This window comes from Sardina pilchardus, chromosome 14 (genome assembly GCF_963854185.1).
Source record: "Sardina pilchardus chromosome 14, fSarPil1.1, whole genome shotgun sequence".
NCBI lineage: Eukaryota > Metazoa > Chordata > Actinopteri > Clupeiformes > Clupeidae > Sardina > Sardina pilchardus.
In genome coordinates, this window is record NC_085007.1 from 25,541,246 (window position 1) to 25,566,142 (window position 24,897).

Below are 24,897 nucleotides of genomic sequence, written 5' to 3' on the forward strand. Positions count from 1 at the left end.
GAGCACACGAGCTTATTTTGGTTTAGAAACATCTGCAAATATTTCATTGACTTTTCCCTTAAGGTTCAACGAAGTAGTGATTGGACATATGCGTTTGTCTGTGCGCGCATGCAGCTGTTGAATTTAAAGAAAACTAGTTTCTGTGTTTGCACTAGTTTTGAATATGGAAATTCACAATTCCATTTATCTAGAAATGTGTAGGCCTAACAGAGGGGGCGCTACAGGTTTAGCCAGGTCAGAGCCGTAGCCTTCGATGAAGTCTTCAAAAAAACAGCTGCTGAGAATTTGGCCAAACCATATTGTAGGCCTAACATCTAACCATCATTAGTCAATATGTTAACTTCAGGTAATGAAGCTGGTCTGAGCCAGCTGAAATGTGAACTAGCCTGAGCCTACGCCTACATAAAGTATTATCAACAAATGATCAACAAACTAACTAACAAAGTTAAATGATAAGTATAAAATGTCCAAACTCCCACTTTTCTCCCCGAGTCTTTAAATATCTAAGGCCTTGTTAACTGACCGCTGTTGTCACACAAGCCTCTATTTACCACTTGCCTCATTTGAGTGGGGGATTTGAAATCTAATGCGCATGTTCATAGTGCTCCGCCTTGTTCCACCGGGATAATCGTCTTCCTCGCTGAGAAACTTGGCCCGTCCATGAATTATATCTGATCTTATTTGTTTTTTTGTCCTCGGTATGGACTCTCAAAAAGTAAGTAGACCTGATGTATGTGTATTGCACAACTGATACTGGTGTATTCCGTGGCAAGTAATTTGTGTTCTTCTGAATGATCATTGTTACATTATATCGTAAAGCTGAGAGGCTGCACCGCTAGTTGGTAGGTTACTGTGTAGCAGCTATCCTACAGTGGAACTCTTGTCATGCACCCGGTTACATTTTATCTGGTCAGATCGTTACATGGGCTAGCCTACTCCGTGCAGGAATATAAACGAAGAATAGATATAAGCTACACATTGTCATTTTGGTTGACCTCAAGCTGCGGCTAGCAGCCATCAGATGCGTTTGTTTGCTCTGAAATCGTCGGCAGGTTATTCCCACAAGATAAAAATGACAGTAAAGTGTTATTTGCGGTGCATCTCGAGGCTATAACACCAATCGCGGGCGTTTACATTGATGTGAACATTACATTCTCGCCTTCTGTTGATTTTAGCATATTGAATAGTCTCTACACTGCATGGGAACGTTGGTTGGTTTATGTATGATTCCCACTCATAGTTCATGACCGTCCTTCTGGCTTATGCAGAAATGGGATTTAGTCGGGTTTGCGTTGAGAGATTTCATAAAGTTACATAATAGGTTTCAGAAAGAAAGCATGAAAATACAACTGTTTCTTTAGGGGGGAACAGGTGTCGCATTTCAAATAGCTCTGACTGGCTTGTCATTTGGCTGGGGAATTGCAGTCCCCCTGCCCTTCCGTTACGTAGCAGGTGCATCAAGGAAATAAGGATTGGTGTCTTGAAATAGATTCGTTTTTTTCTTTGATCTTCAAAGTACCTGTAGTTTGGATAGTGATCAGTCTTTTTGATAATCGTACTCATGGTCTTTTTCTTTAGTGTTGTCACGTTCACGTGTAGGGTGTTTGTTTACCTATTGACAGAAGTCAAAGAAAATACCTGTGTTGATCTGAAAGGTCAAATAATCTTTCATGATGCTCAGATATAGTGCACCATAGCCATATGCATGTCAGTGGTCTTCATGTGCGTTCAGCCTAAAGCCTTTTACTTTCTAAATAGAATTAACTAATAATAGAGGCCTTTGCCCAACAGTGGCACAACACGGTCACTGTCTGAAAGAATGACATCACCTATGATGGGCCTAGCTCTGGGAAAGGCAGATGGCAGACATCCTTACAAACACAACAATACCGTGTGAGGCTAAAGCAGCAGCATGCACACAAACATGATTGAATTGGGGTCATTCATATGGCTGTAGACCATATTGTTGTGGATATGGATATGTTAAGGTGTAAGGTACATAGATTATGTTCCTGTGTGTCATTGCTCTCTCAGTTTTCTATCACAACAGAATGATGGACATGGTTTTGTAAAAAACTGTTGACTTGATCAAGAGTTAGTAGTACATAGCATAGCTAGTAGGCTGCACAATACATCTGTTTGCATCTGCGTGTCCTTGGTTTTGATACCCTTGTGTTTGTGACGTGTGTACACTCTCTTACTCACTGTCTGTATCTTGTCACATTGACAGTCACACATTGTCCTGCACCAGGATACTGGGTGTTGATAAAATATGTAAACATCTTTTTGCTGATTTACATAATGATGTGTTCAGTGGAACATGAAGACCACAAAGTCGCAGCTATAATCTAGTCTTTTTGCGTCAGTGTTGCTGTCACGTCAGAAGCCTATAGATTTGAAACTTGGTTCTTGTCCTGTTCTCTGTGTTATTGGCTCCTTTGCCTGGTATTAAGCATGTTATTGTTTTACACAGTGCTTTTGCCCGCATTTTCCATTATGTTTACAATGCAGACATGGTATTTACCATCATAAGTTTACAATAAGGCATCAGTTTGACTTAATGTTTACATATTGCATTGAAAGGTTCTAATTCTTAAATTTGAACACTGTTTTTGAACACTAAGTTCTTTGGAGAACAAGAGAACATTTCACATATTTCATGTACTTGTGTAATTGTATCGTAGTCAACCATTCACATGTCAAAGCGTTTTGTCTTGTGTTCCACGGACCATGTTGACTGGACTGGACACGGTGTCTGTGTGGAGGTCCAGGTTAGTCAGAGGCAGCATAAATAGCAGACGACCCAGGCCCAGGGCCAGAGGATGGTGTTTGTACTAGCCAGGATATGCGTCCGTGGGTGTGTTTGTTTCCCGGGTTACCGTGCTGTGGTTACAGTTGAGACTCATGTGGATTCATTTTTCTGCCAAGTATATTTTGTTGCCCTGTGTTATACACCCATAACTTTCCTGCTGACTCAGACTGATTTAGGGTGTTGTACAGTAATTACTTTATGAACTTTACGAAACACCACCATTGGCATGGGTGGCAATGGCATAACTCAATGTAATGATTTTTTCTCTCTGAGCTTTGGCTCTGATGTTGTATAGAGACCAGAATAGGTTGCTGTTATTCCACTTTTTCACTTGTTGTTCTACTATTCCACGGCATACAGATCCTAAATGCACCAGAATGTCTATGAGATGTCCGGAATACAGAAGATCTCTTATTAGAGACTTGTTAGAGCCTCAGAAAAAGCAACTTCTTGACATCTAGCGGACGTGTTATGGACCTCAGTAATCTAGGTCTGGAGGTCGGAAGAAGGCTGTATCGCATGTAGATCTGGGGAAAGTACTGTTTGGTCTGTTCTTGAGGATTTACCCCTGATTCACCAGCGCAGCACGCTCAGAATAGAGCATGTAAGCGCCGCCCTTTGTGCTGTAACATGTTTCTGAGCATCAGAGTACCACACCATGTGTATTATGTAACCTCGTTAGTGAGATTGCAAGTTAATGTCACTCAACAGGTATGATGGCCTTTAACAGCCACTGTGGCTGGTGGCTCATTTTTTTACAGATCAAGACATAGCTCTGGAATAGTTTCCAGACAGGTTCCAAACTGCAGCATCATTTGTAATTTTAAGACTTAACATAGTAATATGGATGTAATGATTTGTTTTAATTAGCGCTATACTATATACTGTAGATAAGAAATATGATCTTTAATTCCCCCCTCTAATTTTTGTTTCTTTTAAGTTTCTTTTTTCCAGCTATAGGTTACTAAATATGGATTTTCTGTTATACCTGCTCCACACAACATTTATGCATGCGATTCTACTGTTAATGTCCTAAACCTGGTGTCGCCTTGCAGCTATAGATAGCAGAGAGGACTAATCCCTAAATCTATCTAATCATGCCGTGCTACATGGATGGACTCTCACTCAGTGCGACCAGGGGAAAGCCACACACACAGCAACATGTCACATCTCAGGGGTGTATTGGGTTCCTTTTACTACACACAGGGGTGAATTGGAGAAAGACCTCTAACCCCCCCCCCCCCCCCCCCCCCCCTCCACACACACACACACACACACAGTCATTCACTCTAACATGACACATGTGAATTATTCATCTCTCCTGTGACACAGATGGACCCAATAGGGTGGACACAAGCAGTGCAAATAAGACGGCCACACCTTTCTTTGTGTCCAGGGAGTCGACTCTTTTCCACTGTTATCTGATATGGCTTTGTGTCCAGAACTGGGCCTGGATGCGAGCCTTGACTTTTGATGTGGTCAAAAGCACCACTGTCACTCTGCTTCCTGCTGTTGCTGACCTATTGGCTTTCTAGTACAGTTGTTAGGTATTGGATTCTCATTAAGGTCTATAGCAGTTCATGCTGTTCATCAATATGTTGCTGTAACTCTGGTAACATGATATTTGGTTCAAATACACCAAAGAGAAAATATACAATCACAGTTTTGTGCTATATTGACTATACTTTTAAGCTTTTTAGACTCTGAACTCTTTTTTTCCAGAGTTTAATTTTACATTTCATGCTATGTATAAAATACACAAAATCAATATCATAGGCAATTATTCAACTTGTGTCGAAAAGTCAAGTCACACAAAACCTTTTTCAAAAAAAGTTTAAAACATTCAAATGTATCAGCATGTGAAGAAGAAACATCCCAAACACTTTTTTTGTTACATGCATACAACTCCCATGAAAGATTTACGTGCTCTTTTATCCCTTAGCTCCTGCAACTCAGAGTAAACAACCATAGGGGTTCCGATGCATTTGCACGACAAGTGAACCTAATCCCGGTGTTTAGGGTTTCACGTTTGTGAAAGAGGAACCGGCCCCATACCATGACACTCATGCTATAGAGGCAGCGTCTCGGAGGAGTGGGAGACGTGACTATCTCCAGAGTGGCTCTCTCCGAGGCTTCTGAAGGAATGCTGGTTGACGCAACACCGTATTTATAGACCACAAGATCGCTGATGTAGGCTTGTTTTGATATTACCTCTGGTAGTAAACCTTTGTGCTTTGTTAAATGAAGACTAGTTTGCTATGCTAGAGGGTATATTCATGGAGGTTTTTCTGTAAACCGTTTAGCTGCATTTTTTAAATGATCTTCTCAGACACTTATGCACAAGCTGCCTGTCTTACACACTCCCCCTTACTGTGTCACTCACTCATTCGCTCACTCACTCACTCACTCACTCAGAGACACACACACACACACGCACTCACATACACAGCACACTCTTTTCCACGCTGTCACTTTTTGTCCACGTAGTCATGTATTTCTGATGCTGTTTTTTTCTTTCATCCCTTCTCCAGTTTTGCCCTCTCACTGTCTCTTTTGGGAAAAGAGCGTTAGTCAGCATTAGTCACTGGCATCTTGTCACACTGAGGAACTTCACCGCTGCCAAAGAGAATTGGGAAAATAAATCAAAGTAGACAATAAAACCCAACGGACGGTTGCTTTATGATACTACTTTTCCCCCTTATCTGTGTAAGGTACAACGAAGCAAACCAAAGCCCTCATCGGCAGCTGTTAAGTATGGTTAAACTGTAACACACACAGAGTGGTATCTGTCTGTGGTTGGGGTGTTGACATGGACACCTGATGAACTCTTGCGGATGGTGTGGTGCCAGTTGACAGCCCGGGGCGTGGGCTTGTGACGACAGCGGGCATTCTTTTTCCCCGAGTCCAAAAGGACAGGCGGCGGGCCCGTCCGATGGGCACTGCTGCTCGCTCGCGCGCGCGCGTGGCACGGCCGCGCTGTTAACGCCTGATTTGCTATATGGGCCAGCACAAACGAGCCTTTAAAGGCGCATTTCCGCCGCGGCCGTCTGAAAATGAATGTGAAAATCAAGCGATGCCGCCGTCGCTACGAATTGGGTCATGATGCTACAGAGCCATTCTTGTATGTGTGGCCGAGTGTGGACACGCATGGGTGAACTACGCAGAGATTCAGCTGCACACTTCACAACAACAGAATGTGCAGATGACCGCTGTACTTGGATTTGTGTGCCTGTAACTGACCAGCCCCTGTAGAACTTAGGTGGGGGGGGGGGGGGGGGGTGTGGGGTGTCTCACAGGTGGGCTACAGTGATTACAGTGTTCCCTCCACTCTGCAACCTGGCAGCTCTCTAGAGAGTCTGTGGACTTTATTCAACAAGACTCGGACCAAAGGTTGGAGGAGCCATAAGTCACTGTGAATGCCTGACTCTGAACAATGCCTGACGATTACAGTGACCACTTCACCAGGCAACCAGCTAACAAGCACTTCAAGGGCCTTAGAGAGGTGTCTTGCCTGTCTCTGTGATGACTGAGACACAGCAGGAAATGTTCTGTTATCCCCCCATACTTGCATATTGCATGCTTAGCAAGAGCAGCAGCATCTGTTTGAAATGACAGCCCCCCTCCTCCAATAACTTGAGTTTGAGCCACAGAACAGGGGCTGATGCCAAGCTGATGGGGAGCAGGAGGCAGATAGTATCTCTCAGACCTAAAGGAAACGCTAGAGGCTGCACCACTCGGTGGAGTCAGTGCCAGCAATGCAGATCTCTCTAGCAATACTTATGACTCCCTGTCCCGTGCCTGTCTTCCGCAAAATCACTCTTGTGACTCCCGCTAGATATATCAAAGATGGGTTCTGCAGTCTTGCACACAAACCGCCTGTGCTCGAGTGCACTTGTAACATCTGTTACTGGAGTTATTTTTGCGTGCACATGCGTCATGCAAATCAATAATTTGTGCTTTCGATAACTTGTGGTTTCGCTCTGAGGATACTGTACTTCCTGCATTGACCCTGTGCCTCACTGCGCCACCGATATCCTCTGTAGAGTCAGTATTTCTGGAAGTATCCAGGGATGTGTGTGTGTGTGTGTGTGTGTGCCAGACCTAATTCCTGTGTGAGAAGGTCACCTGAGGTTCTAAAGTTAGTGGGAGTATGTAAGTGGAGTGGGAGCATAAATAGTAGTCTTGTGTTAGCAGACGCTTATAACCACGTTCACATGATTGAACTGCCAGGCATCCCTATCAGTGTAACGTGCCACATCACATTACCCTGTCGCTAATGTACGCTGCTTTTACACCTTGGCCTTAAATAAACTGACCATTCATGCTGAGTTGCATGTTTTTTTCTCTCTCTCTTCTTTCAGGAGGCCCTACAAAGGATAATTACCACGTTAGCGAACAAAAATGAGGAGCTGCACAATTTCATTGATACGCTTAGTCACTCCTTGGCGGGGGTTCAGGTGAGAAACTCCTTACGGGGCAGAATGTGTAAAATGTAATAGCTGTTTCCCAGGCCAAGGCTTTTACCTTGCTTCCAAATAGCTGGAGTCATTGAATCCAGCCACACACTGCTACTGTCAGGGCTTGTAAATTTTACCCATGGATCTGAGTCAAATCAGATAAGGTTGTTACTCTCTCAGAGGAATGGGTGCAGAAAGAGTGGGATCAGTGTACTCATAAATCTACATGAATATGCTACACTGATACTTGACCTGCAATGTTTTTTTTTTAAATCCAGTCAACCTTCTTATCAGCTATTTATTAGTAATGAAAGTAGCGGCTTCTATCAGGAGCAGCATGTGAGATCTTCCATGACAAAAACAATACATTACAGTACAACAGGGATAGATTGAAACAGGACGTGTTTCATCCTTATGGTTTGATCTGTTGTCCATTCTCAGGCAGTTTTCCTGGTGCATGTTGTTACAGTAATCTCCTGTGTATTAGCCACATTGTGTATAAGCCGCAGGACCTTGTTTTATGCAAGTTAAAAGAAACAAACCATATTAACACCATATTAACTGCCCCTGTGTATTAACCTCATAGTTGAAGAAATATTGCAAAATCAATGTATAAGATTCGGCTAATAGTTGGGGAATTACAATAATCTGTGTTCAAATGGTGCTGTGCAGGTGAATTCCTCACAAGTAGTCTCAGACTTGGAAGAGGAGTTTGACACGTTGTTCTCCATCCTGGATGAGATGAAGGAGAGTATGACCAACACCATCAAGCAGGAACAGGCCAGGAAGTCACATGAGCTCCAGGTAAACCAGAGCTTCCTGTTACAAACTCCGTTACGATCTCCCATTACAAAGCCCTGCATATGCCCTGGGGTTGTAGATTGGGTACAATTTTTTTCTCTGTAGGAGTAATTCAGATGTGTGTGTGTGTGTGTGTGTGTGTGTGTGTGTGTGTGTGTGTGTGTGTGTGTGTGTGTGTGTGTGTGTGTGTGTGTGTGTGTGTGTGTGTGTGTGTGTGTGTGTGTGTGTGTGTGTGTGTGTGTGTGTGTGTGTGTGTGTGTGTGTGTGTGTGTGTGTGTGTGTGTGTGATTGATTGACATAACCATGTGTGTCTTTTGTGCAGGACACTGGACGACTGTGTATAATTGGAGAGTGTAAGAATGTGTGAATTGTACAAAGCCCTGCATATGCCCTGGGGTTGTAGATTGGGTACAATTTTTTTCTCTGTAGGAGTAATTCAGACGTGTGTGTGTGTGTGTGTGTGTGTGTGTGATTGACATAACACACACACACACACACACACACACACACACACACACACACACACACATAAGTAATTCAGACGTGTGTGTGTGTGTGTGTGTGTGTGTGTGTGTGTGTGTGTGTGTGTGTGTGTGTGTGTGTGTGTGTGTGTGTGTGTGTGTGTGTGTGTGTGTGTGTGTGTGTGTGTGTGTGTGTGATTGACATAACCATGTGTGTCTTTTGTGCAGGAATATAATTGTATAATTGGAGAGTGTAAGAATGTGTGAATTGTTTGTGTATGGGCGAGTGCACATCCGGATAGATGCATGTTGTGTTTCTTTGTGCGTTTGTCTCACACACATGGGCAGAAAGTGGAGTGCTGGGCGGGGGGCAATACTATGCAGTGTATGTTTGTGAGGGGGTCATGACCAAGCAAATGTGAGAGATTCCGTGTGTGTGTATGTGTGTGTGTGTGTGTGTGTGTGTGTGAGAGAGAGAGCGTGTGTTGTTTGGGTTTTGGCCGGCCTGTTGAGCCCTGCGCGGCTGGGCCCGGTGATGTCATGGTGCTGCTATGGCAGTTCTCTGGCCAGTCCTCGGAGGCCGCTGAGCACGAACAATAAAAGTGTGTGAAATTAGCCCAGATAAGAGCTTAGGCATCAGAGGCCTGCCCTCTCTGTCTCCCATCACGTCAAGTTCAGCACACACACCCTTACAGCCGGGCTACACCGAACACACAGCTTAAGTGCTCCGGTCGCATCGTTTAAAAATAGTTCAACTTTTAAGAAATAGTCTAACTTTTTTTTATGTGAGCACTGCTCTTGTATCCTGTGTAGCTAGCATCCATTGCATTACATAACATTACAATACATTTGGCCGACACTTTTTAACCAAAGCGACTGGTAAAAAACACGGTAAAAAACATTTTTAAGCTTTTAAGAGCAATTCTAACAAAATGTTTTACAACAATAAACAAAAACCACAATAAGTGCATCAATGAGTGTAGTAAGTGTTGATAGTGGAAGCTTATTGTTGCACAGAAGGCTTTGCTTTGCGAACAGAACGCTTTATTTGCATGCCCGGTTGTTTACCATGCATCATGTGAAGGACAATAACGATTACTCTGTATGCATGTGTGTTCTATGTAAAATGACCTAAACATGCCCTTGGTAACGTGTCTGCGTGTCTTCGACCTTTGGTCGTCCACGGATATGTTGACATTTCCACTTCATTTGTGCCCCTGGACTTGTGCGTTGCCAGTATAATCATGAGTCATTGGCCGTTACTCTGAGTCAGTCCTCCCTATGCGCCCGGACCCTGTGTGTGTGTGTGTGTGTGTGTGTGTGTGTGTGTGTGTGTGTGTGAGGGTGAACCCTGAACACAAAGGCGTCCACACAGCCTGGGCAGCTGCCTCCCTGAGAGGACAATATCTGACCGCTCTCTGGCCAAGGGAACCTGAGACCAGATTCACGGCTACCTGATCCCTCACTGTGCTAGAATTCAGAAAGGGGGGGATAGAGGGGACAGAGGGGAGAAGAGATAGAGAGCAAGGGCAAGTGGGAATAGGGGATCGACACAAGAAAGTAAAAAGAAGGGATGATTCAAGTAAGTGAAAAGAAAACTGATAGACTGAGAGAGAGAGAAAGAGAGCTGGATACAGAAGAGTGATCAGAAAGAGAGAAGAGTGGAGCAGGTTGCTTGTCTGTGTCCCTGAGGAAGGACGGCGCTAATGCTGAAATAAGCCCAGTCTGTTGTGGCATGACTCAGCTCTTGGAGACCGTTGACGTGCCGGACCCCACTCTCAATTAATGAGCAACGGCTAAGTAACGGCTGAGAGAAGGTGACCCTCTCTCAGGTCACCTTCAGCGCCCTGTGTACTACTCCACTGACGCTGTTAGAGGCCCAAATGCACGGCAGAGAGTGTTAAAGCGGAGTGAGAGGCGCAAATGTTCGACCATTTCTGCGTTCTGTTTTCGCAAAGGGGAGGGGGGGAAAACCCCTATAAGCAGACCTAGAAAGTGACGTTACATTTGAACTGAACTGACAGAGATCGATGTCCCACTATGCGACACGCCTCTTTAAGTAGACAGGAACTGTTAGAATTTTGCTTCCATAGAGATGCATTATGTTGCTCTATCTTGTCAGTAATGAAGGATCTTTGTGCACGGCCTGCGTATGTGTTGACAAAGCAAGAGGAGCCCGGCCACCTGGCGGAAACTCAGGATGCCCGAGCAGCATCTGGAGCCTTCAGCGCTCGCTCAGTCTACACAAATGTCACAGGAATTTATTTTTTTTGTCGCTCCTGCCTCCCTGCCTCTCCGACATGTAGTCAACTTTATGTAATGCCCTTACATAAGCCCTGTTTTAACCAGCGAGGGCGGAGACTCACCGAGATGTGTGCATTCAAGCTTAATCCTCTCAAAAACAAATATTTATTTGGATTTTTTTGTTGTTGTTAATGGAGTTGCCTGCAGTCGCTGTAGGTGGTTGGTAGGTTGGTGTTGCCATTTTAATGACATTCAGTTAACGTTCCGCTGTTGTGCTTAAAATGCCACTTCTCTGTGTTTTTACTCTGGCAGAACCAGCTAACGCAAAGCACCAATGCCTTGGAGAGTGCAGAAGAGCTTCTTGAGTTCGCAAACAACGCTCTGCACATGAAAGATGAAGACGAGTTTGCAAAGGTAGAAAAATGCCCCTCCACCATGTCTGAGGAGATACACACACACACACACACACACACACACCGCTCACTCCAGTGGCACTCATGTATGTTAGCACGAAGGTCAAGAGATTGCCAGGGGCCCATTTACAAACAGCTGTTCATCTGTCAGTTGGCTTCAGCTCTGTTGTGAAACATGATTCAGATTAAAAAGAGCCACTGAATCTAGGCTCACGCCAACAGACTCATTCATGTATCATTTCCATCATTAAGATATGCCGCTACATTGTTACTACATGTAGCCAATAAAGGTTACAGTACATCAACTGCGATATTTCAGAGAACGTCTTTTTAATACCTTACAAATGTATCCTAAACATTTAAGGATTTAAGGTTGCCATGGATTTTTGTGCTAACTGTGATAGACAGTAAGAGGCTAAAAAAAAAACAAGCACTCTAACAAGCCAGTAATTGACGGTTGGTCTATCTATATCATGTCTATGTATATCAATGAAGAAGACACAAATCGTGTTGGGAAGGGGAGGGGGTATTCTTTTGATGTTTGATCATGACTAATTTATCACTTTACATTCAAAGCGAACAGTCTCCTTTCACAAAAAAACTGCTCTTAAATAATTCCTTGAAATGATGCAGCTGAATTTCCCCTCACATGTTGAGTTCTGTGGTCTGTGCTTTCTGTATTGTCTACCTAACAATATATGTTTGTGTGTGTGTGTGTGTGTGTGTGTGTCTGTGTGTGGTGTTGTGTGATGTGGTGTGGTGAAAAATAGAACATAGACCACAACAGCTGTGTTCATTTGAATATTATGAGTGTGTGTGTGTGGTGTTGTGTGATGTGGTGTGGTGAAAAATAGAGCAGCTGTGTTCATTTGAATATCATGAGTGTGTTTGTGTGTGTGCTAGGGAGGGGAGAGAGAAGGAGTGAATGAGCAATCGAGAGAGAGGGAGAAAACAACAATCACATGGGTTGTGTGTGTGTGTGTGTGTGGCTAGAGTGTGAGAGGTGTGTGTGTGTGTGTGTGCGCGCGCGCGTGTGTGTGCGCGCGTGTGTGTGTGTACGCGTCTGCACGTGTGTGTGTGTGTGTGTGTGTGTGTGTGTGTCCGGACAGACGTGTTCTCCTCCAGATCAGCTCTGGGCTGACTGATGCGCATGCTCACCTCTCCAGCTGCATGGCTCTACTAACGACACCCCCTTATTCTCTCCCTCTCAACCTGTTTCTATCTATCCCCCACCCCTCCTCTCCTCCTCTCCTCCTCTTCTCCTCCTCCTCCTCCTCCTCTCCTCTCCTCTCCTCCTCTCCTCTTCTCCTCTCCTCACCTCCTCTCCAAAGGCTGCCAAACAGATCAAAGATAGGTACGGTATCCCTTTCACTTCTCTCTGCTTGAGCCTGGTGTCCTGTGTGTTGTCTTGATGCAAGCATCAAATGCACTCAAACTTCAATGCATGCGATGCCCTCACATAAACACTTGAATGGTTTTCCTTTCAATCCCTGTCAAACGACTCAAGACTGTATAATAATGTAAAAGAAATATTGAAAAATATGTTTTATTTTGTATTCTAAATGTGAATCATGTGGGTATTTGTGAAATGGGCCATGTTTACATGTGCATTTGTATGTTTGTGTGTGTGTGCGTTGTCGTGTTGTTGAGGGTGACCTAAAGGTGACCTTTAGTTTGGAGTGGTCTAGTTTAGCGGCACCCTTAGGGTTGCTGTCACTAGAGCTTAACATGAGTCAGGCGTTGCAAGACCCTTGTGTTTTGTTTTTATAATAGTTAGATGACCATAAGGTCAGACTTCACTAAAATGATTTTGGATCATTGTAATTCTAAAGCTGTTCGGACAGGTGACAAAGCTTCACTCGTGTTAGTCAAAGCTGCACTCATATTAGATAAAGCTTCACTCATGTTTTGGTCTGAAACATGGAAAACATGGAGTCTGTCTTTCCGCATGATAAGTAGATTAAAGAAATAATTGGTGCTTGCATGTGAATTGGGACGTAATTAAAGAAGAGTGGGTTCTGAGATGCTGTTCTGCTGACCACTCTCAGGGTCACGATGGCTCCGGCCTTCCGCCTCACCATGAAGCCCAAGGCCACGGATAGCATGACGCATCTCATGGTGGACTTCTCCCAGGAGCGACAGCTGCTCCAGAACCTCATCTTCCTCCCTGGTGAGTTCCTTAAATCCACACCAAAACAGTGCGGGAGGGGGTTTCTAATATCGAGTTTAGAAAATCCAGAAATCCATGATGGCGCAAGGTTAAAACGCATTTTGAACAGAATCAACGCCCTATTGGACAAGCTCAGGTTTAAGCTCAGGTTTATAGAGACATATCACAAGAGGTATTAATGCAGCCACCCATATTGGCCTTCTTGAACATTCTGACATTATTAGTCCATTAAAATCATCCTTATACTTTTAATACTATTAACTGCCAAAAAGATATGGGAATCAAGATGGTGACGTTGTTTTCTGGTTGGAAACAGCATTGCCCTGTTCATCTTCTCATGCATCTTTTCAGTTCTCGTTAACCAACCACAGGCTCGTTTCTAAATAGGTGCACTGATGGAGGTTTTTTTCTTGTCTCAGTGGGCAGAATGCAGATTTTCTCTTTCCCTCATTGTGAGCACATTTGTTGCCTGCTCATGCAGAAGAGATTTTCTCTCCTGAGGTCATTCTGTGTGTGTGTGTGTGTGTGTGTGTGTGTGTGTGTGTGTGTGTGTGTGTGTGTGTGTGTGTGTGTGTGTGTGTGTGTGTGTGTGTGTGTGTGTGTGTGTGTGTGTGTGTGTGTGTGTGTGTGTGTGTGTGTACACATGTGTGTCATGGGGAGTGTCAGAAGGAATAAAACCATAGATATATATGTCTATGAATAAAACCCCCCTAGTCAAGCAGCTCCATGTGAGTGGGTGTAGGACTCACCAAGCTTAGTCTCCCAGTAGATCATGTCTTTCACAGCTGATGCAAGGTCAGTTGTTACAATATATATGTAAGGGTAACTGGAACTAGCCCTGACAGCTCAAACTGGCTGTGGGTCAGTAATGATGTAAAGAGGAAGTAGCTTTGACAGACTTGCCCATCAATCACAGGGATATATGAAGAGACATGATTTCCGCAGCCCACAATAGACCTGGCTTCCCATCGAAAGAAAGAAAGACTGTATGGTCTTGGTCAATGGCTTGATCAATGGCTTGTTCAATGGATGATATGAGTTATGTCGCATTCACAATCTGCATGAGAACCAAAGTCTCCCTCCACCAGATGTGCTGAACATAAAGAACAGGAAGCCAAAGGCCCGTGGTGGTATCAGGTTGAGGAGAGGAGCGCAGTGACTCGTGATGGGATGGCCAGTGACTTGTGCATGGAGTGGAGGAGGGGAGCCTGAGCCTGAGCACCCAGAGCCCTGCCTGCCTGCCTGGGTAGAGGGGAGCGGAGCGGAGGGGATGGTTGCGGAGTGGAGGAGATGGATGTGGTGTGGAGTGGAGTGGAGAGGAGCGCCGGTCTCCCAGGGGCATCTCAGTGAAGCAGGAGTGAACGTGCCCCACAACACCGCACTCCAAAGAGGCTAAAAATACCACCGAGACAGAACAGGGGCTCCTAAAATCTGAATCTAATGCTAGAGGGGGAGACTTTAACAAGGCAAAACGAGGGAGAGAGGCCCTCAGGTAAAGGAGGCTTTCTGAGCAGGCTGAGAGAGACGTGCAGCACAACTTGAGATTTCTCTTTCACATTCGATGTGTCTGTGCGTCTGATGATGGACTAAGGCACCGAGTGCTCTTTTCCTTTTGCTCCATGCTTGATGTCGATCATTATTACCTCCGCCAAGGAGGTTATGTTTTCATCGGGGTTTGTTTGTTTGTCTATTTGTACGCAAGATAACTCAAAAAGTCGATAAAATTTTGGGAGTGATCAGTAACACCGTCTGGATCCAAGAGGCGATTATGTTTTCGCTTGGCGGAGATCTGCGCTCTCCGAGTGCTTTTCTAGTTGAAATTACTGACCGTGACGTCCCTCACTAGTAAAGACAGCTGATTAGAGGGTTGTTGAGGACATGGGTAGCTCTCTGTTTCCTTAGTGAAGGTGTGTGTGTGTGTGTGTGTGTGTGTGTGTGTGTGTGTGTGTGTGTGTGTGTGACTATCTTTGCTCCACATATCCAGCCAGACTGCAGCTCATTTCCTCTGCGCTGCTCTTGCTGTGAGCCGCACTGGACATGCTCGCTGGACCGTTCACGCACCCCGGTTGTCCCGGCTGAGCGCAGAGACACAGGGAGAGAGCCGCTCCCAAAAGTCACAAAGCCGGCCAGTCTCTTTAGCTAATGCCTCGTCCCCCCCCCCCCCGCTGCTTCCTCCATGACTTTAGCACAACTCCTGTGTCTGGCACTAATCAGCCTGGCAGCAATGGTCTGTCTGGCCAGCGCGTTGAGTGCTGGGCAAATTTAGCAGTGCAAAAAAAAACAAAAAAAACTTAACCCCTACCCCCCCAGCCGGGCTCAAGTAGGCTGACGATGGGCTCACGTTACGGGGAAAGCGGATGTGCTGGTAAGAGAAGCCTGGAAAAGTGGAAGAGGTATTTGATGGCTTGAAAGTGATGGCACACGTGAGAATCAGTTGTGTTATCACAACAAAATCAGTTTGTTTTATCTTGGTGTGTGCGTGTGTGCGTGTGCGTGTGTGTGTAGTGTTTGGGGGAGTGTACAGCTGGTGTGATGCTTTTAGTGTTTTCATTCTTAGGATTTATTCTTAGAGATGGGGATTTGGGATCAAACACACACCGCATGTAACCCCAGTCATCTTTTAAATTCCAAATCTCGGATTACACTTTGTTTAGCATATTCGTCATGGCTCTTGCCTCAAAGCATGTTGTTTGTTACAGGCACTTGTCATATGTAGGGTCCAAGTATCAATCAATGGACTACAGTAATTTCCTGTAAAATGTATTAGCAACGTGTATAAACCACAGGGCAGTGTTTTTATGCAAGTTAAAAGAAACAAACCATATTAGTACCGTATTAACTGCCCACGTGTATTAATCTCATAGTTGAAGAAATTTAGCAAAATCAATGTATAAGCCGCGGCTAATAGTTGGAAAATTACGGTATATTTAGATTACACAAGATACCACGAAATTACACTTTTACCCTGGGAAGACAGAGCTACATAAACCCTTGTGAGTGTGAAGGCTGGAGTCCTGTGGCTGAAGAGGTGTATCCCAGGAGCAGAGGCCTCCACCACCGGCGATCCCCCCCCTCCCACCCCCCTCCCAGCACTGGCCGCTCAGGGCAGTAGGAGACAATAGGGGCCGCTTGGGGTCTGAAAGGCGGGGTCGCTCTGCTGCCCTGCTCTCTGTTCAAACCAGCCCGAGAATCAGAATGGCGTTCCGTCTCCATGGAAACCGTCACACACCCCTATGGGCCCTTGAGAGCTGGTCAGCGACGTGGTCTGTTTTGATTGACAAATGAATGAAACCTCCCTCTGTTGAATAGGGCCGGGCAATTCACCATGGTTCTTTTTTTTTATCCGTTTCTAGACGTAAAATCGCTTATTTGATCAGACACTCGTTCTGCATACGCCTCAGGTATTAGAAGAGGGCTACTGTGAAACAGGCAGAGCGTAGCAGGGGTTATGAAGGCCCGGGGACCTGCTGGTTGTCCCAGCTGTGGGATTCTCTGTTTTTTTAATGGAGACTCAAGGGTACGCCCAATTACAGGCAACTAAGCCACCTGCTCTGGCCACTGATGGACACTGTGATGGTAATAAGACATCTGTCGCCCAGACCGTCCAGTCCTCATCTACTATTGTGTGCATTCAGATCGGAGGATTACATTAGGATGCTGAAACCCTTTCATCTTCTAGGCCATACAGCACAGGGTTTAAGTATTTACAGCATGAAGTACAGTTGTCTGATGGTTGCACATCAATCATGCTTATTTTTGTGCACAAGATGTCTTAAATTTCCTGCTTCTTCAGGTTTATTTAAATGCAAAATCTGAACAAATGCTTACAGAAAAACAACTGTGATGAACAGAATGAGTTGATGGATAGATGATTATTTCTCTTGGGTTTTTTTTTAGTTCCTCGAGCGCCTGAGATTGAAGTGCAGGACTGTCTTGTGGTGGACAACACGGTGACCGTAGTCTGGCGGATGCCGGTGGAGGACAACAAGATTGACCACTACATCCTGGAGTACAGGAAGACCAACCACGAGGGCCTCCCGCGTGTCAAGGACGAGCGGTGCTGGGAGGTGGTGGATAACATCAAGACCACAGAACACACACTCACAGGTACAAGCACACCCTTATACACACGCACACACACTCACACACTCACACACACAATAGTTACTCATACACAAACAAAGCCTACATCCCTGTGACGTTGCAAAAATGATCATGTTTGAGAGTGGTGTTTCATTTTGATTGCTCTGAATGCCCAACAGGCCTGAAGTTTGACTCCAGATACATGAACTTCCGGGCCCGAGCGTGCAACAAAGCGGCCGCCGGGGACTACTCGGATCCGGTCACACTGGAGACCAAGGGTAAGGTCCAGTTCCAAAACAGGAAGAGGGCTTTTTAATTTTCTGACACAGGAATAAGGGAGGCATGTTGTTCATGAATTAGTTTATTTACTGTAACCAGGAAAGACGATTTCTTAGTTCCAATGATATCCTGGCAAGTCCAAAAGACACTTGAAGGAGGAAAGGGAGAGGTCATCTTGAATCGTTTCCCCATTTCAAGTCATTATTAAGCTCATTCACTGTTATCCACTGTTCTCCCCTAGCGTTCAACTTCAGCTTTGAGTCGGCCTCCTCCCATCTGAACCTGAAGGTGGAGGATGGCAGCGTGGAGTGGGACCCTCAGGGGGGCAAGGGCCTGGAGAGCAAAATCAAGGGCAAGGAGAACAAGGGCAGGTGAGCCCCGGGGTCAGCACCTGACCTTTTCCTAGTCCTGACCTTTTCCTAGTCCTGACCCTTTTCTAGTCCCAGTACAACACCTTGCACAGGTTCAAGTCTGTTTGTGTAAGATATTATAGGTGTTTCATGTGCTGTCTAAAGGATCAGGTCCATGGATACTTTCTGAGTAAAAATCAGTGTAGAATGCTGGAAGAATGCTCAGATTTGAGATTATTTAGATTTTTCTTTAGTTCTTTTGCTGCCAGAAGTTACATTTTAAGTCCCATTCTGACACCCTAGAGAGGTTGATGTTATCTAACACCCACCACATAGGTGTTCAGAATTTGAGTTGAGCTGTAATGATTTACTTCTTGACCTCCTTCAATCCATAAGGACGGTTATCTCCCAGTAATCTAATGATATTTCATCGTACAGATTGAGAGAATTCAGTGAAAGAATCTTTGGGTTGCAGTGAGCAAGAGGGAAAGACACATTACTCTTACCATCTTGTGTGGCTCTTGTACCCCTACACAGCTCTGTACTGTCAGCAGGAATGTAATCATACGATAGATTATATAAAGACCCCTAAGCGTTCCTTCATCTTTAAGCAACAACACTATTCTCTCAGAACCACTTAGCTTCACCCATAACCTCCCCACACACCACATTCTACATCTTTATTTAACCCTTTTGCTTTTATTTGTCTCCTGTATGTTCATTTCGCCCCACAGCGCACACCTTGCCAATCTGAAGAACATGTCAAGGTGACCTCATGGCTCTTAGCTTTAGGATTTAGCTTAGCGGGTGGCATTAGCTTCAGACGGCTGCCTGGGGGCCACCAGGCCAAACAAACACTGGCTTAGGCGTAGTGCTCTTATCCAGTGCCTCCCCAGGGCAGTGTGCTTACTGGACCACAGGCCTCCGGCGCAGTAAAGCCCTCCGCGTTGCTGACCTGGGGTCTGTCGTCTCACTATTTAAAAGCACACATGTTTCAGTGGAGGCACTGGATGAAGATGAGATAGGCGTGTGTGCCGTGTGCCGTGTGTAGTGTGTGCCGTGTGTGGGTGTGGGTTTATTCTGCTGCTGAGCAGAGATCAGTCATGTACAGATGGATGGCTTCACAATCAAACTTTCAGCACATCTCAAGACTGCAGTCAAATGGCCAAGGAAAGTAGCCTGGTCCTACCATACTCTTGTACATTCAAAATGTACAAAGAGTGTGGGTCTGCAGTATATTCACGGGTTTTCTCAAGACAAAAATGTGCAGGTCCCATCAGCGAACAGAGGGAATAGCTGAGAACGATGGCGTTGAGGTCGTGCGCTAGTTTGAGCATGTCACGTCACGACCAAACGTTAGCGATTGGGCAGATCCAATAGTTTTAAACATCAACAGAGTATCCGCATTCAAGGAAGTTCACGCTTGGCAATGGAAAATGGCCAGACTCTCTGTACATTATGAATGTACGAGAGTATGGTAGGACCAGGCTAAAAGGAAAGTGCAATTGTGAACAGTATTTTTTTGCTCCACTGACTGGGCCCATCTGTTTGTGACTGTGTCCTTCTAACTTCTTTTCTTTGTGGGTCTCGTTTGGGTTTGTTTGCTCTTCTTCCTCCTCTTGAAAGAAATGGTGACAAAGTCTAATTCACATGCTAGCCTTACTTACATCTTTAATCAATGAAAATAACATCTAAGTAAGTAACACGTAGTAATTTTGCACATGCTAATTTTTTTCACGCTTGCATCTTATGACTTGGTGAGTAAGATTCCCTGTAATATAGTTTGTGTAGTCCATCTATGTCCATCAACATCAAGTTTGTCCATCAACATTAGCAGAAAATCCAGTGAAACTATGTGCACACATGTCTTCGACTTACAGTAGGTTAACCATTGACGCCAGTATGTAAATTAAGTCAATCATTAAGCGCACATTTCGATCCAAAGCAGAACAGGACATTTAACTACTCTAGAATCTACAGTCTCTGCAGTCCATCATGTTGCTATACCAGAATTATACTGACTGAGCTGTCACTGAAAAGCCAATAGTGTGGACAGCTTTCTTCAGGTGTCACAGCAATGTCCATAGGGGGGTTGGACTCTTGTGCCTCAGTACTGCCACAAGTGACCACTTAGCGCCTCTTGATTGGTCAGCACACATTATGTGGCCTGTCACTCAGTGGCCAGTTGTTCCTGGAGTTCCTCTCCAATGTGCGGCATGTGCCATATGGGCAGGGCGGGCAGGGCCGTCGCCTTGGAGACACGCTGCGCCTTTCAGCAGCTGCCAGTCCACAGTGACTGATTAGTGACCCCAGACATGTGTGCACTATGTTCAGCATTAGCCATGTCTTAGACCAGTGGCGTCATCCTCCATCCCAGTTCTGCTCTCTCTAGTCATGCATTGCTGATGGATCATGCAATTGTTAATTTGATTAAACACCAAACACAGCTTGCCTGGTCCTAATTGTAGAGTGCAAGAGCGCTAATTTGATTGTGCTTCCCTGAATTACCCATGAGGCCGAGTGGGGACATCGCAAAGCACTGGGTGACTAAAGCACAGACGAGATGTCACTGCATCTAGCTCCGTAGTATTACGCCATCCCATTAACACTCTAGTCTAGTGCCACTGATGTCCTTATGTACCCTGTGCATTTTTGTATTTCCAAAGACCTGTACAGTAGCTACTAAAACGCTCCAGTAGTGTGTAGATTTGTTTCACTTTTGTTGCCATTTCTTCATTTTTCCGACTGTGGTGTCATTCCATGTCGACCTCAACTCTTCTTCTCGTGTGTCTGACTCACCGGTGTTCCCTTCTGTGTGATTTCTGTGTTTGTTCTGATCCTGTGTCATTTGTTGTTTTCTTCTGAACTAATCCTCCAATGACTAATATGGGATAGCACTTTGGTGTCTAGTGTGCGTGCCCAGTGTCATCATCACTCTGCTGTACATTGAACGTTGTGTTTCGCTGGGGCCTTTTCAGAAGTGGAACGCCGTCTCCCAAGAGAGCGTCGACTGCGCGGTCGCCGGCAGTAAGAGGAGGCAGGGATCGCTTTACTGGAGAGTCCTACACAGTGCTGGGTATGTCAGTCATGTATGCTACTATTATACACTGACCAATGCAGTCACATCAATACAACAATTATTCTCTAGATTTTCTAATAGTGTGTGTGTGTGTGTGTGTGTGTGTGTGTGTGTGTGTGCGCGCGTGTGTGTGCATGTGTGTGTGTGCGCGCTCCTGCCCTCCCTCAGGTGACACGAGTATGGACTGTGGTCAGCACTACTGGGAAGTGAAGGCCTTGAAGGACTGCAAGTCCTACAGCATCGGCGTGGCCTGCAGGAACCTGGGCAAGTTCGACCAGCTGGGCAAAACCAACACGTCCTGGTGCATCCACATCAACAACTGGCTGCAGACCTCCTTCGCCGCCAAGCACAACAACAAGGCCAAGAGTCTGGACGTGGCGGTCCCCGAGTGGATAGGAGTGTACTGTGACCTGGACGGAGGTACAGTAGGGGTCAGCAGCAGATCTCCCTCAGCGAAAGCAGCAGTGACCCAATGAATGATTTAGAGGGAAATTGAATCTTAACACGTTGCACTACTTGAAGGATTACTATCAGCCAAACGTGTTTTTCAGTTAGATAGATAGATAGATAGATAGATACTTTATTGATCCTCAAGTTTCTTTATTGATCCCCAAGAAACTCCAAGTTTCATCCCTCCTTATTGCTGAATTAATTTATTTCCAATGTGATGACTCTGAGTACTGCTTTCTAAATGAAAGGCCCCGACTGGAGGCTTTGATGCATTGATATTAACACGTGTTTACGCAGGTGTACATATGCAGACCATATCATTATGGTCTGCATGTGTGCGACTGTGGGACTACTGTAAGTCAGTCGATTACTGACAATAAAGGATTTCAGTTCTCAGATGTTGAAGTCTCCTCTGTGACCCACATTTGGTCTCTCGGTAGTATCCTGTAGACCGGTCTTTCAGGTGGTATTCATTACAGGGAACAGTATAGGCTACAGGTGACTCCAGCCCCATGAATCCTGCAGGGCCATTGGATACCTCAGTATTGTGTGTCACTCATTTCCATTCTCCTGCAGGGATGCGACTGTACAACAGATGATTGTACTCCAATGGCTTTTCAGTTACTCAGTGTTGGAAATAGCTGTCCGTTTATGTCTTGCTTTGCTAGGATAGGCGTGAAGAGTGGTTTTGTGCTGTATGTCCCTGACTGAACTGAAACTGAATTTCTGTTTCATCTCCAACTGTTTTGTCTTTTTTTTTCAGGTCAACTCTCCTTCTACAATGCAGAAAGCAAACAGTTGCTCCACACATTCAAGACAAAATTCAGCCAACCTGTAGTACCAGCATTCATGGTAAAATAATTCACTCGCACACACACCACACACACACACACACACACACACACACACCACATTTGTTTTATAAACAGACATACAGTGCACAACATATCTGAGAGTGTTGTTTACGTGTGTGTTTGTCTCTCAGATACAGTCCTGCTGATATCTAATAGCAGTGGTCCTATCGGGCAACACAAAAGACAGCATAAGGCCACATCTGTATGTGGTCAGGTTATATGTGGCTCAGCGTCAAATAGAATCCGCCCTACTTGTCTGTTTGCCAGTGCATCTCACAGTACAGTCAGATAGTTATTCAGGGCACAGCTACATTTAGCTGTAGGCCATGGCTTCTTGTACGGAGGTGTGAGATTGATTCGCTTGTAGTATCTCTCTACTCTGCGGATCTGAATGAACCCTAGTGTGTCAGAGTTCACTTGTTTGAAGCGAGTCGGTAATTACGACTCGTAATCTCGCTACCTCAAATGACTTTAAAGTTGAAGTGCTGCTTTGTGTGTGTGTCTCACAAAAGGTTAAAGCTTAACTTGAACAGTGAACCATGGCAGTGACCATGAACTATTGTATAAAATACCTGTGTGGGTTCCTTATGCAGGTTAGACATAATAATAATAATAATAATGCATAGGTTTTATATAGCGCTTTTCTAGGTACCCAAAGATGCTTTACAAAGACACAGAACAAAAAGGATGCAAAAGGACAATATGTACAGTACATACATGTACAAAACACATACAAATACTCAAAAACAGCCATACTCAGAGAGTAGATAGGTAAGTAAACACTACTACTCCGTACATGTAATCAATCTGCATTGTTGACCCGAGTGGTCTCCTCTGTGTTTTGTAGGTGTGGTGTGGTGGGCTGTCCCTGTCCACAGGACTTCAGGTCCCTAGTGCAGTGCGAAGTTTCCAGAAGACGGAGAACGGCATCGGCGGCTCCAACAGTAGTCTCAACAGCATGGCGCAGTAGCCTACGCTTATCCAAGAACTCACCTCCTCCCCTTTCCTGCTTCCTGTGCAAGCCACTCCCCATATCCTGTGCACCTCCTGAAGAGAGCTGCATCCATGGACTTACCCTGAAGAGACCCTGTGAAGCATTATGGGAAACGGAGTCATTTTTGTGGCACTCTAGCAGCTCACCTTGCCTTCACTCTGACTTTACTGGAGATTCTTCCCTTCTGTTTGAGAGACATCTCTCTCATCCTCCATATTTTGAGAGACTCTGGCTTTCATTTGGGGACATTTGCATCAGGAATGCTAGCTGCTTAATCAGGGAATAGATGAGAGTGCACTTTTCTTCCTTTACTTTGTTCTAGGTTGAATGCTGGGTTTTTTTAGATTTTATTTCTGAAGTGAGTGTGTTCAGGCATGATAACAGTGTCCTTTACCTGCTGATTTACCTGTTTTATTCTACTAATATACTTAAAGACACCAGTGTGTGTGTGTGTGTGTGTGTGTGTGTGTTTGTTTGTGTGCGTGTGTGTATGTGTTTGTGTGTGTGTATGTGTGATTATGAGTGTATGTATGATTATGAGTGTATGTATGTGTAGAGGTAACTGGGAATATAGCTGGCTGTAACCATCTATGTAATTCAAGGCATTTTTCCTTGAATCTCCATTGCCAGTTCTCAACTGAGCAGAGTAACCTTGTCTTCAAACAAACAAATGTTTACGCTATGTACAGAATCTGATGTGGGGAGACTTTTTGCACAGTGTATAATATGTAGTGCTGCTTTTTACAAACCCTCTGTTATTGCTGATCCATTTCTGCCACAGTTCTACCTTCAACCGAGAGATTGGAAGTTGAACTGGACATGCACCTGTGAACCTGGACTTCATCTAGTTTTTGTATGCACTGTTGTTAGAGAAATTGTGCTCTTTTGTCATGGTCGATCCTGTGTATACCATGTAGTCCTGCTCCCTTGAAAAGAGATATTAATGATTTCTGGAAGTGTTTGTCCTACCATGAAATAAATTATTTAATCAATGTTTTCACAGTTCAGTATAAATGTTGCTTCTATCAAAAGACTATCAAAACACTGGAGATATTCATAAGCTTTTTTATTTTACAATGGGTGACACTGTCCACACCAAAGATATGTTTGCTTACATGATCAGATCATTTCACCATAATAAAAAAAAACATTAGGCTTGCTTGTGTCTCCATCTGGTGTTCAGACACCGTAACAGCAATACGACTGGAACTAGAGGGAAAACTCCAACCAAAATTCAGGAGTTCCCCTCACCATTTGCTTTGAGATGACAAATAACCACTTTTGTTCTTATATTTATATGCAACTTCCTTGAATTGCGCCTCCACGACAGTTGGTGTTTTATCATCCAGCAAGCCTTGTAGGCTTATAATTCTACCCAAATCATTTTAGTTACTGTCGAGGGAGAAGAGGCTGTGTGATATTCATAAGATTTACACAAAATAGTTTGTTG

The 24,897-nt window shown here is 44.8% G+C and overlaps 1 protein-coding gene across 3 annotated transcripts; it reads left to right on the forward strand.

Moving 5' to 3' along the window:
* Positions 1-515: 515 nt before the first annotated feature.
* On the forward strand, positions 516-24,449 carry fsd1l (fibronectin type III and SPRY domain containing 1-like). Of its 3 annotated transcripts, XM_062554162.1 has the most exons (14): positions 516-715; positions 7,174-7,269; positions 7,942-8,073; positions 11,088-11,189; positions 12,520-12,542; positions 13,237-13,358; positions 17,256-17,465; positions 17,621-17,719; positions 17,962-18,091; positions 18,805-18,837; positions 21,049-21,146; positions 21,318-21,569; positions 22,363-22,451; positions 23,301-24,449. In XM_062554162.1, exons 1-14 carry the CDS (start codon positions 701-703, stop codon positions 23,421-23,423), a joined length of 1,524 nt encoding a protein of 507 aa, XP_062410146.1. In that variant the 5' UTR covers positions 516-700; the 3' UTR covers positions 23,424-24,449. The 3 variants fall into 3 exon arrangements, with proteins under 3 accessions (XP_062410146.1, XP_062410148.1, XP_062410147.1); XM_062554164.1 differs by lacking the exon at positions 18,805-18,837 and having other exon boundaries at positions 517-715; positions 21,052-21,146; XM_062554163.1 differs by lacking the exon at positions 18,805-18,837 and having other exon boundaries at positions 518-715.
* Positions 24,450-24,897: the final 448 nt, after the last annotated feature.

Excerpts from the sequence above, each read along its gene's own strand:
- fsd1l (XM_062554162.1), top strand. Across the intron at positions 17,466-17,620 it reads CACAGAACACACACTCACAG|GCCTGAAGTTTGACTCCAGA; the intron begins GTACAAGCACAC and ends AATGCCCAACAG. Across the intron at positions 21,147-21,317 it reads AGAGTCCTACACAGTGCTGG|GTGACACGAGTATGGACTGT; the intron begins GTATGTCAGTCA and ends GCCCTCCCTCAG.